The sequence below is a fragment of the Leuresthes tenuis genome, unplaced genomic scaffold, assembly GCF_036924035.1.
Source record: "Leuresthes tenuis unplaced genomic scaffold, fLeuTen1.0.hap1 SCAF_19, whole genome shotgun sequence".
Taxonomy (NCBI): domain Eukaryota; kingdom Metazoa; phylum Chordata; class Actinopteri; order Atheriniformes; family Atherinopsidae; genus Leuresthes; species Leuresthes tenuis.
The window spans coordinates 27,612,370-27,628,208 of record NW_027325373.1 but is presented as its reverse complement, the minus strand read 5'-3'; the positions used below and the strand labels follow the sequence as shown (position 1 = coordinate 27,628,208).

At 39.3% G+C, this 15,839-nt stretch overlaps 1 protein-coding gene across 2 annotated transcripts in view; it reads left to right on the top strand.

Annotated features, from left to right (window-relative positions):
* Positions 1 to 13,909, top strand: part of scai (suppressor of cancer cell invasion) — a 49,935-nt gene extending 36,026 nt beyond the window's left edge. For both annotated transcript variants that reach the window (XM_072371603.1, XM_072371602.1), the window contains 2 exons: positions 8,774 to 8,874; positions 12,439 to 13,909. In XM_072371603.1, coding sequence (XP_072227704.1) covers positions 8,774 to 8,874; positions 12,439 to 12,585 — 248 coding nt within the window. In that variant the 3' untranslated portion in view covers positions 12,586 to 13,909. The remainder of the gene's footprint in view (positions 1 to 8,773; positions 8,875 to 12,438) is intronic.
* Positions 13,910 to 15,839: the final 1,930 nt, after the last annotated feature.

Sequence of the window (15,839 nt, the reverse complement as noted above, 5' to 3'; positions counted from 1 at the left end):
ATGCCTCGAAACAAGCATAGAACTCGTTGAGCTCATCTGGCAGCGTGGCCTGGCCAGTTGTTGCAATGATGTTTTCAGTACATGTACTGATATACTCAATTACAGCAGCAGCATACTCCGCCAGGTCAACAGAGGAGTCTCCCCTCAAATAAGTCATTCTAAAGACACGCCAGTTTGTACTCTCAAAGCAGTTTTGAATAATTTGCCCAGTTTCTTCAATCCATACATTTGTATTGTTTTACTTAATCGTTGGTGCTCTCTTGAGTATTTGTCTGTGGGCTGGGTACAGAAACACAGACAGGTGGTCGGACTGATCAAAGCTGGGGAGAATGTTATGCTCCCTTGTTGGAAAATGTACATGCAGGTAGTGTTTGGGGAGGATGTTCCTCAGGTTGCAGTGGTTGAAGTCAGCAGCCACAATGAAGTCAGCATCAGGATGCATGTCAGCTGATGACATCGTGCAGTGCCCTAAGTACTGTCATGTTATTTGCCCGCAGTGGAACATAAAAGATACACAACACTGAACTACCTTGGTTGATAAAAGGGCCAGCACTCCATCAACAGTTCAATGTCAGCAGAACAATGTTTTCCAACTGCCTGTACATCCAGCGATGTGAACACCATCTGTTGTTCAATTCAATTCAATTTTATTTATATTGCGCCAAATTGCAACAATTGTCATCTCAAGGCACTTAAATAATATAGTCCAATTCAAGCCAATTGGAATTCAATTTATAGTAACTCAATCCAATTAAATCCAATGAATTACTTTCAAAGTAATCCAATTAATTCATATAGAGCCAATTCAAAAATAATATCCTAGCTAAGGAAACCAACAGATTGCACCGAAATGTGTCTTCAGTCCAATCTCCCGTCCTGAGCCTGAGGGACTGTGGAAAGGAACGACTCCCTTTAACAGGAAGAAACCTCTGGCAGAACCAGGAAGAAACCTCTGGCAGAACCAGACTCAGGAAGGGTGGCCATCCGCCTCGACCAGCTGGGGTTTGAGAAGACAGAAAAGAGGGAAAAGAGGGGGGAAAAACACCATAACACCATTCAAAGGATACCTGTTGGAACAGGGAAACAAGTTAATAACCACAATAATGTCACATGTACATAAAATCAATTGAGAAATTAAACAGGGGGAAAAGAGAGCAAAGTGAGGAAAGGTGTGACAGATGAGGTCCCCCAGCAGTCTAAGCCTATAGCAGCTTAACTATGGGATGTTTCAGGATTACCTGAGCCATCCCTAACTATAAGCTTTATCGAAAAGGAAAGTTTTAAGCCTAATCTTAAAAGTGGAAAGGGTGTCTGCTTCCTGGACATTTACTGTCAGCTTATTCCACAAGAGAGGGGCCTGATAACTGAAGGCTCTGCCTCCCATTCTGCTTTTAAAAACTCTGGGAACAACAAGTAAACCTGCAGTTTGGGAGCGAAGTGCTCTGTTAGGAAAATATCTTACAATTAGATCTTTAAGATATGATGGAGCTCAGTCATTAAGAGCTTTATATGTGAGGAGAAGAATCTTAAATTCTATTCTGAATTTAACAGGGAGCCAATGAAGAGAAGCTAAAACTGGAGAAACATGATCTCTTCTGTTAGATCTCATCAGAACTCTGGCTGCAGCATTTTGGATCAGCTGGAGGCTTTTCAGAGAATATGTGGGACAGCCCAATAATAAGGAATTACAGTAGTCCAATCTTGAAGTAACAAATGCATGAACTAGTTTCTCTGCATCACCCTGAGACAGGATGTTCCTGATTTTAGCAATATTACGAAGGTGAAAGAAGGCAGTCCTAGAAACCAGTTTTATATGTGCGTCAAATGATAAATTCTGGTCAAAAATAACTCCAAGGTTCCTCACTGTAGAACTAGAAGCCAAGGAAATACCATCTAGAGTAACTATATAACTAGACAATTTCTCCCTGAAGCGCTCAGGTCCAAAGAGAACAACTTCAGTTTTGTCTGAATTTAAAAGCAGACAGTTCTGAGTCATCCAGGTCTTTATGTCTTTAAGACAGGCTTGTAGTCTGACCAACCTATTGGTTTCATCTGGTTTCATAAATAAGTACAGCTGAGTATCCATGCACTACCATGCACCATGTAGTTGTTCACATACATGGTGCATGGAGTGTGTGTGCAACTGCAGAGCCGAATCCAGTGTACTGCCAAGAACTCCCTTATTTCATGCTCTGTGGTTCTCAGCTCATCCATCTCTTCACTCTCATGAGAATTTTTTTTAAATTCATACTGTGACTGTATAAATTGTAGCATAGAATAAGTAAAAGAGTTCAGAATATGCTCCTGTAGCCATATCTTAGTGAAATACATAATACTGCATTCTCGATATTCTGCCTGTGACCTTCTGAGCGATCCAACCTAATCCATGTGTTTTGCCAGCAATCTGATATTTCCCATCAATACCAACGGAAGCTGCACAGTGGTGTGGTGGTTAGCACTATCACCTCACAGCAAGAGAGTTCCTGGTTTGAATTCCGGCTGGGGCCTTTCTGTGTTGAGTTTGCATGTTCTCCCTGTGTACACATAGGTTCTCTCCGGATACTCTGGCTGCCTTTCACTGCCCAATACATACATGTTGGATAAATTGATGACTCTAAATTGACCCTAGGAGTGTGGGTGGTTGTTTGTCTTGTTTGTCTCTGTGTGGCCCTGTGATGGAGAGGCCTCTCACCCAATGACAGCGAGGATTAGCAACCAGCGTACAGCCTACATAAAGCGTCATACCTGTTCTGTATGTCGTCTTCCATCTTTTTTTCTGTCTAGCTCCTGCCCAACATCCATGACATTTCCTTTGCAAAGTGATGGGGATTTAATGTCTTTTTTTCGGTCTTTAGTTGGCATTTGGAAAGCTCAATAAGCTTCTCCCATTAGTAAACAAGCCTTGCTGTGTGGTTTTTCACCCAGGTCATGGAACAGTGAAACACCTTTGCAGTGTTACTGCTACTACATGTGTTTTGTATGCTTGGAAAAGGCTTACAACCGTATCGCTCGAGGGATTCTGTGGGAGGTGCTCCTTGAATACTGTGAACTGTACTTGTTTTTGCGGGCTATTCTGTCCCTGTATAACCGAAGCAAGAGCTATGACCACATTCCTAGCAGAAAGTCAAGCTCATTTACGGCGCGTGTTGGACTCCACAAGGGCCGCACCTTATCACAATCCTGTTTGTGATTTTCACAGACAGGATCGGAACAAACATTGTCGGGGAGAGGAGGGTGTCTTGCTTGGGAACCCCAGGGTCGTATCTCTACTCTTTGCAGATGATGTGTGTAAGTGTTGTTGTATTTGTGTTAAAATAATCCTATTTCATGTTGTTAAATAATTTATATAAATGTGGCTGAATGAGTAGTTAAGTTAAAATATGAGTTAATCACTCATTTCCCAAGTTCATTATATTAGTGTCATTGTATTTGGCCCAGAACAGATGTTTATTGCTTGTGTGCTGCTACGGCAGACTTGTCGCTACATCGTTATATTGCTGAGCTGACATATTTGTATTACTGTACTAACAGTACTCACGGCATGAACAATGAGAGACAAAATAAATGCCAGTTAAAGAGGACCAAGTCTGTGTCAGTTGTGGAGAGAGCTACAACGGGGTTCTGTTGGCTTTTTTTTTTTTTTCATTGAGCACTGGAGTGGTTCGCAGCTGAGTGTGAAGCGGGTTGGATGAAAGTCAGCTCTTCCAAATCTAAGGCCATGGTTCTTAACCAGAAAAAGGTAGCGTGCTCCCTTCGGGTCAGGGATCCGTCACTGCCTGAAGTGGAGGAGTTTAAGTATCTCGGGTTCCTGTTAATGAGTGATGGCAAGTTGGAGAGAGAGATGAACAGATTGGAGCTTCATCAGCATGTATGAGGACACTCCAGTCCGTTGTATTGAAGAAAGAGCTGAGATGAAAGGTAAAGCTTTCGATTTACTGGTCCATCTTTGTTCCAACCCTCTTTTATGGTCACAAGATCTGGGTTGTGGCTGAAAGACTGATTTCACAGTTACAAGCAGCTTAAATTCGTTTGCAGGCCCACCCTTAGAGATAAGGTGAGAAACTTGACCATCCGCCGGGAGCTCAGAGTAGAGCCCCTGCCCCTCTGCATCCCCTCATCTGACTCCTTTCGACTGACTCCTCCTGCCTGAACCGGGCATCTGATTACAATGCCTTCTGGTCGCCTCCCTTTGCATGGCCGATCTAGCCTGGGAAAGGGATGTTTGGGTTTCCCTCCTGGCCTGTTGCCCCTGCCACATGAACTTGGATAAGCGAAAGATAATGAATGGATAGATGGATGGATGCTTGAAGAAAACAAGCAAATTTTCACAGAATGACCAGGAGACATAGGAGACGTAGGAGATTAGAGGTGTAGTATGATTCCATGATGACTGATTGAGTAATTCCATAATTTTTTCCTGTAATTGATCTGTAAAGAGCATGTTTTTTTAGGTCTGTTTTACAAAGCCATACAATTATTCTTTGAAAAAATAGTTTTGAGTCAAATCTGTTTTCAGCTTAGGACTGTCATGTTGCAGGAGGCTCTGAATGCTAGTTTCCTTGAAAAATGAATCGATAGCTCAAAGTGTTGACCAAAATGAGAGGACTAAAAGCACACAAGTAGATGGCAAGCCATGCAGTTTTTAATTGTTCTCAGCTGTGTTGTAATGACTGTGAGACAGGTAGTCGTCAATACTCTGGTTTCTCTCTCCCTCTTGATGTTGCAGAAAACAAGTATGAAGACAATTGGCGATAAAAAAATGAATTGGGGCATAGTTTAGAGTTGCCCTGGCGCCACTTTAAAATACAGTTGCACCATCACCTAAAAGTCCTTAAAACAATAAAAAACTGTTAGTTTGATGCAGACAACAGCTCTTGTTCTGAGTTTGTTCCAGTATAATTGTCTGCAGATTCTGTAGAATAAGTTGTATCAGTGGAGGCAACGAAGATATCAAAATTGGTAGAAATGCTGTTGCAAATCAATATCTGATTAGACACAAATTTTGTTAGCTAAGGGGATAGAGTTGACAACCCTGATTGTTTGGTAGGGCAGCATGGTGGTGAGGAGGTTGGCACTATTGGCTCACAGCAAGAGGATTCCTAGTTCAAATCCCAACACATACTGTATGTTCACATTAAGTTAACTGGTGATTCAAGTCGTTGACTACTTTCTTGTATTTGTCCTCTTGTTCTTGAGTATTTCTGCAGATGACAAGTCTTCAGTTGTACTGGAGGTCTTAGTTTGCAAAATGAAGAGATATTGTGAGAGCACAGTCCCTTGTGGGGCTTTTATACTAGTGACCTCTCTCAGCCACAGAGCCGTTCAATCTCACAAATTGTTGTCTGATTTTTAGGTGATCAATAATCCAGGTGATTGTGGAGGCTTACACTTCCATTTTCTAGAGGTAGTCATGAATCAGTGCAAGCATAATTGTGTTAAAGGTATGGAAGAAATCAAAGAGCATGATCTTCAACTTCAGATAGTTTTGAAAAAAGCTAAGAACTGTCTCCCCATGACTTCTGTAATGTAGGGGTGCAGATGTATGATAAGTTTCTTTATTTTAGGTTCTGGCACAAAACAGGGTGTCTTCAACCGCACTAGAACTATCTTCTGACTTATGATAAGGTTGAAGAGGTACTGTGGAATCCCAGTGTCAGATGAGCAACCAAGCCACTCTTTTCTTTATTTATTATCTGATGTAAAGCGCTCTGTTGTAAAGGGCTGGAAGTGGAAGGTAGGCACAGGAGGGAAAAAAAAAGTCAAAGAAGAAAACAAAAACGTAGGAAGACCCAAATATCCTAACAGCTGGAAAACCATCTAGTCCTGGAGCTTTTTTACTGAGAGATAAATGTACTAATTAATAAATGGACATCAACTGGAGCTATGCTGCCTGATCTGGAGTTATGCTACCTTAGCTGAGCTACGCTGCCTGAGCTGAGCTACGCTACCTGAGCTGGAGCTACACTACTTGAGCTGAGCTGAGCTACGCTACCTGAGCTGGAGCTATACTACCTGTCCTTTGGTAACATACACACCTCTGCAGCATCCTCTGGTAACAATTCTGTCCCGGCTTGAGTGCTGGTTCAAGGAATAAATTCCTATTTGTGCCACTTGGTTGTGCGTGCTAAATCGTTATTTAGAATTTTTCTTGAGATAACTTTTGGCTCATCCTGGCCCATGTCATTGGCAATACCAGATACTTATAATCAGGAACGGCTGGTATAATTGGGCTAACAGGGCTCAGCCCTCCCTACATTATTCAATAAAAATGAGAATATAATATATAAATAATTCAATAAAAACTTTAAACAAATTGTTTTTTAATTTTTGATCAGAGGCAGAGCAAAATCTGAACTGAAACCCGTGAAAACGGGCTAATTATCTACAGCCCAAGCGAAGCAACTCGGTTACACTTGACTTTTCTTCAACATTTGAGTGACAGGTTGCAAGTACCGCCCCCTCCATTTGCGGCTTATTTGGGCTAAATCTGTGCAGCCCAAAGCCAGCAGATTTGGGCCAATCACAGACGACTCTACTTGATTGCGTGTGTAGGGCGAAACTGTGACAATGGCAGGCATCGGCGTTAACAGAGTGGATTATTTACTTTCGAATCCGTTTTCTTCAATGTCCTTAGGTGAAAAAGTAGGGGCACATCGTCCAAAGGATATCCAAATTATACAGAAAGAAAAGCGCCAAAATCGTAGCTTTTGTATAACTTTGTTTGAGAGAAAGGACTGGCTGACGGCTAACAGCTAACAGCTAACGGCCTCTTGAAGCTTCTCTTCAAATAAGGTAGACTCCCCATTCATGTCACACAGATGGCACATTTTGTGGAGTATTTCTTTTAAGGCTCTCTTAACGTTCATTGTTTTTCTGGAGTTACTATTTTAGTTTTGTGCTGATGTTTGGTTTATTGTGTTCCAAAGCAAATTGCAATAGGCTATAGTTGAAACCAATTTTTTAGCACAAGTCGGGGTTGACCTTTTTTTTAAAACCTTTTATGGTGTGAAAGTATTTGTATTTACAGTAAGATAGGTAGATGGTATATTTTCCATCAGTGCATTCTTCTAAATAGTGTTTTGGTGGTTTTTTGGAAAGGCCCGTGCTGTTGTGATAGTTTAAACTTAAATTCTAACAGGACACCTTTCATGTTGAAATACAACTACTTGGCTTTTATAATACATTTGCCCACCCATTCAATGTCACCACAAGCCGTCACTGCTTATAATACAACCAGTAAAGGCTACACTGATAGAGAAGGAAGTGGAGGAAATAAAGAAGTCACTCTATTACATGTCTGGAGAGATTGCAAATATCTCCAAACAGTAAAAGCTGGAATGGATAGTGTAGTGGTATGATTTCCACCTTTTGTGTGGGAGACCAGGGTTCAAATCCCTTGTATGAAAGGTACTACCTCCAGTAGGAGGTATTTGTCTGCCTATGCATAAACATGAACATAAAAGCGTATTACTACACGATGGGGTAGATAAAAGAGCCAAAAGAAAAGCTGAAAAGACCAAAAAGATAGCCCTATTGGAATCCCATGTGGCAGATTTGGTGCAGTACACATGCTTGAATTACCTGATTATCAATGGGCTGGAGACGATACTCAGGCTATATGCAAAAGCAAGGGAAGGCAGAGAGCCTACTAAAGCTGATACAGACTCACTGGGGCAAGGGAATAACTAGACAGTAAAGACATTGAGGCTTATCATCCTCTTCCTTGAAAAAAATAAAAGTGAACCTATAATGATATGCTTTGTGAATAGAAAACCAAAAAAAGGCACTCCTCAGGCAAGGAAGAAAGCTGAAGGGAACCAATGTTTAAATCAATAAACATCTAACTGAGAAAAATGCAGACATAGCAAGGCAAAAACACATACTGAAAAGATAAAACAAAATGCAATCAACGTGGACAGCTGACTGTAATGTTTTCATCAAACTTAAGGGACCTCCGGAAGAAGCTAAAGTTATGGATATCATAGAAATTGGTGAATTGGACAAATATCTTAAATGAAATAAATAAAGAAACAGCAACTGAAATATTGGCTTTAACTTCTCCTCATGAATTCATTACTGATCACCAAGTACATGACCAACAGCTAAAATAATCTGAGCCACTGCCATCAGCAATAATGGAATATGAGAACCTGAGAATCTTTCACACCTGGCATACCTGGCATTTAAATATGCCAGGTGTGAACACACACACACTTGGAGTTTTCTTCTTGAGATTGCATCACCTAGCTTGCATGATATTAACAAATATGAATGGGCCCTTAATGTTACCTCAAGCCGTACAGAGTGGTTTAACACCTGTATTTAATTCTGGTCATTGCTAACACTAGGTCTGAAGAGGCATTTTGATTCATGTCTTTTCCTATATTTTTTACACTTAAACTCGGTTGTCTTTGAATAAATAAGTGCTTATTTTTTCTTTTCAGTTAGTTTTCGAATTGTTATTGTGATTATTTTATTTGAGTTTAATATTGGCAGAATTTATTTATCTGTTGGTCGGTAATGTCCTAGAAAGTGATGTAAAATACCTATAATTAATTATCAGAGGCTAAGGGTGTATTCTGGTATAGCCTGTATGGTCTCATCAGCAGCACAACACCAAAGATTAGTAATGTTCTAAGAAATAAGACACTTAATTTTCCATGTTCTGTTTAAGGTCTCCTGATATCTCATTGCTGCAGAGATTTCTCATTATCAACTTAGTAATGTAATAGCTGTTTGTTTAATAACTCATTGTGTATTATTGTCTCTGCAGATCAAGCCTTTTTGCAGTTTTTTGGTGATGAGTTTCTCCGGCTGCTTCTGATCCGCTTTGTGTTCTGTTCGGCGGTACTGAGACTGCATAAGCTTTTTCGGGTAAGTTGGTGCTGCTGTTGTTCTCCAAAGGATGTTAGATATTCTATTGAATTGCCAAAATACATCATAAAGTAAAGAACCAGTGTTCTCAAACACTGATGCCATGTTAATTTACTATCTGTCTTATTTAACCACACAATGAACATGTGATGCATGTTTGTTTTCATACTTAAGAGCATCCATTCAGAGGTTAATACATCCCACAATTAATCACAGTTTGCTGCAATTCATCATCTGGTTATACATCTATAAGCTTGTTCTCTGACCTACACACGTGGACAAAATTGTTGGTACCCCTCAGTTAAAGAAGGAAAAACCCACAATTCTCACTGAAAGCACTTGAAACTTACAAAAGTAACAATAAATGAAAATTTATTGAAAATTAAATAATCAAAATCAGCCATTACTTTTGAAATGTTGGTTAACATAATTATTAAAAAAAAACAAACTAATGAAATAGGGCTGGACAAAAATGATGGTACCTCTATAAAAGATTGAAAACTATTTGACCAGAGTGACATGATTAACTCAGGTGTGTCCTTTCATTGACATCACAGGTGTTTCCAAACTCATAATCAGTCAGTCTGCCTATTTAAAGGGAGACAAGTAGTCACTGCTGTTTGGTGAAAAGGTGTGTACCACACTGAACATGGACAACAGAAAGCGGAGGAGAGAATTGTCCCAGGACATCCGAAAAAAAATGATAGACAAACATCTTAAAGGTGCAGGCTATAAGACCATCTCTAAACAGCTTGAAGTTCATGTGACAACAGTGGCTCATATTATTCAGAAGTTCAAGACCCACGGGACAGTAACCAGGAAAATTGATGACAGATTGAAGAGACAGATCGTTCGAATTGTATCCAAAGAGCCCAGGACAACCTCCAAAGAAATGAAAGGTGAACTCCAAGGCCAAGGTACATCGGTGTCAGATCGCACCATTCGTCGTTGTTTGAGCCAAAGTGGACTTCATGGGAGACGACCAAGGAGGACACCACTGCTGAAAAAAAATCATAAAAAAGCGAGACTGGAATTTGCAAAAATGCATGTTGACAAGCCACAAAGCTTCTGGGAGAATGTCCTTTGGACAGATGAGACCAAACTGGAGCTTTTTGGTAAGGCACATCCACTCTATGTTCATAGACTCAAAAACCAAGCATACGAAGAAAAGAACACTGTCCCTACGGTGAAACATGGAGGAGGCTCAGCAATGTTTTGGGGCTGCTTTGCTGCATCTGGCACAGGGTGTCTTGAATGTGTGCAAGGTAAAATGAAATCTGACGACTATCAAGGCATTCTGGAGAGAAATGTGCTGCCTAGTGTCAGAAAGCTTGGTCTCAGTCGCAGGTCATGGGTCTTCCAACAGGACAACGATCCAAAACACACAGCCAAAAACACCCAAGAATGGCTGAGAGAAAAGCGTTGGACTATTCTAAAGTGGCCTTCCATGAGCCCAGATCTGAATCCCATTGAACATCTGTGGAAGGAGCTGAAACGTGCCATTTGGAGAAGACACCCATCAAACCTGAGACAACTGGAGCAGTTTGCTCATGAGGAGTGGGCCAAAATACCTGTTGACAGCAGCAGAACGCTCATTGACAAATACAGAAACCGTTTAATTGCAGTGATTGCCTCAAAAGGTTGTGCAACAAAATATTAAGTTATAGGTACCATCATTTTTGTCCAGCCCTATTTCATTAGTTTTTTTTTTTTTTTAATAATTATGTTAATCAACATTTCAAAAGTAATGGCTGATTTTGATTATTTAATTTTCAATAAATTTTCATTTATTGTTACTTTTGTAAGTTTCAAGTGATTTCAGTGAGAATTGTGGGTTTTTCCTTCTTTAACTGAGGGGTACCAACAATTTTGTCCACGTGTGTAGATCACATCACATCCTCAGGGTGCAGAGTGGTATTTAAAAGGACACAAATGGTTTCTCTTGTTCCGTTTCTTAAAGCAAAGATTTGATTTTTCAGCGCTACATACTCCTCTGACTAGTAAAAACACATGACATAAAGGTATAGTAAATTACAATTTTTACTGCCTAAAAAGTTCAAAGTTGCCCCCTCCTCCCTCGTATAGTCTCATAGACTTGATGTATGCTGCTGAAAGGAAGAGAGATGCTGTGATCGCACTAGCTGGTGAGTTGAGTGAAAACGGGGGGCTCCAAACCTTTTTTCCTGAAAGCCTTTCATCTACAAACTTTCCGTCCACCAAGCCTGCACAGGCAATGGCATGCACATTGAAAGATTCATTTTCTTAACTTTATTTGAACTTCTATTTCAGAACAATCATTAAGGCTTTGATTTTTTTTAAACATTTTTTATTGGTTATAAAGAATGTTGAAGGTGGGAATTAAATATCTAACCTTTTAGGATGATTAATCTTCTTTATCAATTATCAATTGTGTAATACAAACACTTCAAACATTTGTCTTTATACTACATCCCCAATTCTCTTTTCACTAAATACGCATCTGTTTGAATTCACTCTACATCAGTTACATACCACTAAAATGATATTGAATCTTGAACCAGTACTTTGTATTACGTACTTGTGTCAGTGTTGTTGAATAAATTAAAACAATTGAAACAGTAAGAGTGATCTGATTAAATCCCTATATCAGTTCATTCAATAACCATTGTAACATTGGATCTACCAACCCAAAAACATTACACAAAGCCCAAGTCAAATGAAACTTTATGCATTATTTTGACCCAACCCAAAATATCAATTTAAGTTGAAACTGCTTGAATTGCTTAATGCTGAAAGAAGGCCATACAATTGGGTGGAAATATCAATCTGATTGCCATCAAAGTCAATCTAAGACAATAAATCTGATTTCTACCAAATTTTTTGGCCAACAGAATGCCTTCTGTAGCCTTCCCCTAGAAGACAAAAGTAGGTTTTAACAGATTTTTTGCCCAGTTGGGAGGGGTACAGTTCCACTGAAAGTTTCAGGAGCTTAAATTTTTCAAGAACTGATAACCAGGAATTTATCTAGTTTTAACCTCCAGTGTATTGTGACCTGTCTTCTACAGGAAAGCCAAAGGCTTAGAATGATTAAACAAGTTAGTGACTGATTATAAACCAGTAAGGATGATTAAAACAATTAGTAACAAATGTATCAAGAGAGCAGCAACCTTAATTCGAATAACAAAAGACTGGACTGCCTTGTCGGTCAATCGATTTTGAAATGTTTTATAATTTCCTGTGATGGTTGTTGCACTTTATTTACATGCGAAATTGCAACAAAAGAGCCCTTGACCTGAAGACAGCACTACCCAGAAAGAGCAGACATTTGGGGAGGAAACTATAATTAACTCTTATCAGAAAGTAAGTTTGACGTTTCCTCTGGTTGGCACACAGGTCAGTGAACTAAGTTGCTGTCAAAGAATTTTGTCCCTATTAATATGAAAAAAACTTGAGGAAAGTCCATAACCACCATAGCCTTAGTTTTGCAAAGATACTTTTTTCCTATCTATACTATAACACTTGATTGTGGAATATGGAAACAAAAAAAAGAAGAAAAATAACTTGGATCATTTGTTGTGCTTGCAGGAATCTCGGAGCTTCCCGGAGTCATACCCTGAGCTCCCGAAACTCGACACAGTGGAGAGCAGTATTCTACAGAAGCACATTTTAGAGCTGGCTACCATGCTGGATGTGCAGAGCTTATTTTGGGATGATTCACTGGAAGCCTACTAACCTCTTCAAACAGGGCAAAATGACATATGCGCATGCAGACTCAACTAACACAGTCCTCACAGATCATTTTTCTATATATTTTTTAAAATGTAAATCAAATCATTTCTCCAACAAACACAAGTTCCCATACTTTATTTAACTGCCACCTGTGGAAGCAAATGTACGTTCAAATTGACAAGCAAGATAATTTGATGTAGTATACATTCCCCAATTTTAATGCTAATGGATTGCTTGCTGTGACTCATAAACAAATGACAGGCTGCTCATAATTCTGTGATAATGCTCGACGAGGAAAATTATGACATCAACACAGTACCATAAACATTTATACTGGTGCTTCAGGCACACTGGACTCATGGCAGTTTTATTTCTAAACACCAGGGGTGGCTACTGAGAAAGTAGAGCCACAACACTGGAGGAATCGCTTTAGAAGAAAATGTACAGAAAATACAATATGCATATACAAACATAACTGTTAAGTTTCAGCTTCTCTTTAAATCATCAAGCTTTTGATGTTTTTGCAGCATTTATAATAGTTGTATCTTATTTGGTTTTGATGGTGCCTTGAGAGATGGACCATCTCACAAACTTTTCACTGAAGCTTTTCCTGGTTTTCAAAAGTGTGTCAATTGCAAAATCGTGCCAGGTTACCAAAACAAAGGAGGTGCTTGGTGGGTGGAAATGACTCCAAATTGTCCAGAGCACCAGCTACTGTGACATCAAGTTTGACGCACACTGTTGTGATGGGGGTAACAGGAAGCATAAATCTAATATAAATATTCAGTTCTTCAGTTTTATTAATCTCTAATATATTGGCATTGATGGTTGGTATTTTTTTAAAACAAATTATTATTGTTTATTGAGTAAAGAATACATAAACGCTGAAGGATAGAGAACTGTGAAATCATGGCTAGCTTGCAGGTGGGTCTTTATCCACCAAGCACAGTGTCTCCCGTGTAACCAAACCTCATATGCACAGACTTTATGTGCACACAAATTATTATTCATCAACTTAAGTCACTAAGTTATTCAAAATATCCCTTAGTGTAAAATTGTTGTTATATTTCACTGAAGTAAAATACAATCAAGCTCAAGTAAGTCATTCCTCATTTGCATACCTTATAAGTATTGTGTTGTAGAAAACAACCTGGATCTGCTGTTAATGATCCAAGCACAGCTATGCTTCATATCATCTGCTCACTTTTTTTTTTTTATTAAAAAAGCTAACTAACTTACCCTAATCTTAAATGCCTATATACTTCTAGTTGGTTAAGATCTAACTGTTAAGCTTGTACAGTGAGCCCCTCAAGGCCCTTACTGCCATAGTGGCAAAACGCTACATTTGGACTCTTCACTGGAGTCGAGGCTTTATGCCCTCTAAACCGTGTGCCACCCTATTCAACACTCACTCTGGAGAAAATAGCAGGTCTCCTCCTTTATATATGGCTTGAGCATTTTTAAAGTAGCATTGCTTACCACAGAATGTGGTTTATTGGATATTTCCACGACACCGACAGCACTTAGGCACATGCAACTTAGACCAGCCTTAGTTGATGGTTTGGGGCAACAGACATAGAATAGAATGCCTTTATTGTGTATGTCTTCAAGTTGCATATCTTGGTGCAGACATCAAAGGATCTAAGCTTCCTCAAGAAGCAGTCTGCTCTTTCCGTTCTTGTATTGTGCCTCAGTCTTGCGTTTCCTTACGTCTGCTGTCCAGATTTGCTTTGTCTGACCACAGAACAGCCCAGAAAAGACAGTGGTGTTTCTGGATCTCATTATTTGTTCTTTGAATGATAGCCCTTAAACCTGCATTTGTGGATGGCTTCACAAACTGTGTTCAACATCTAGGTATTCCTGAGTCCATGCATGGAATTCCATGACAAAAATCCGACCGTTTTTTTTTTGGTTTGTTTTTTAAGGCAGTGCTGCCAGAGGGCCTGAAGATCACAGGCATTAAAATACATTTGATTTGTGTCCCTTGCCCACAGAGATGTCTCCAGAATGTTTTAATAATATTTTGTACTGTAGATGATGGGATATGGAATTTTGTTTTGAGGAACGATATTCTGATATGGCAAAGGGCATGAGGAAACCTGGAAACTAAATATTGAGGAGGGTGATTGGTGATGGAGTGCAGCTGAGGGGGAAAGCACAGGTGATGTGAGTGAAGCTGATGGCAGAGAAACTAAAACTAAAGACTAAACCAGGAACCTAAAACATAACAAAACTAACAGACGTCACGTTAGTTGTTCAAGCTGTCTCTTTTTAGAACAAATTATTTTTCTAGACTTGTGTAGACCCTGTCCTAACTCTTTGAGACATATTGCTGACACCAAATTCAAGGAGAGCTCTTATTTTTCACAAAATATTAAATTGTCGCATTTTCAAATTTTTTTCTGTGTTCAATTTTGAATCAAATGTTATTTCATAAAATTTGCTAATCATTTGTTCCATCTCCTTTGGTGGGGGGTGAGGGGATATTTTAATTTTTCTCAATCTCAAGACAGACAGAAAGTGAGGAAAGGGTTTAACCGTTATACGACCATCCTGTCACCAACGACGGGATTTAGCATGCGTACTTCTCATTACCATGACTCTGAAATGGTTGGTTCAGTGAAAAAAATTCAAAAGGTTTCTGAAAGTAGAAAACACAAGCTTCTCGATTGTGTATGGTACAATACACTAGACATTATGATAAGGATATGCTGAGTGAGGAAAACTAATTATGAGTCATAAGAGAGTTGCTTTTTTTTTTTGCAGGGCTTGCATCAGCACCCCGTCCAGTGGATGTTTGCCTAGAGAACCATCTATGCCAAGAGCTGGCTCTGCCTGTCTCACACATCCAGTCAACGAAGTATAGAAGTATAAACATATGTTTAACTTTAACCATCTTCTAACTTTTAACTAGTTCTAGCTAGCAAGAAACATACTCTATTTCCTTCATACACATTTTATTTTGAAAATTGTTTCAATGATCTGCAGAGGTCTGTTGCAAACTGGTGCCAAAATTAAATCTTTGCTTGTTTCTGTCTACTCGCATCACAACTGATGTCAGTCTCCTCTTAGCTTACTGAAGATATTTTAGAAACACTAGAAGAATTAAAAGCATCACAGAGTTGGCTTTGTACAAACAGGTTGTAATTTAAAGACTTACATGAAATACCCTCTTGTTTAAAAGATAAGGCTGTTGTTGTTTTATGTCATCATTGTCTTACTAAAAAGACCAGTATTAGCAATAGATTACCCAATAT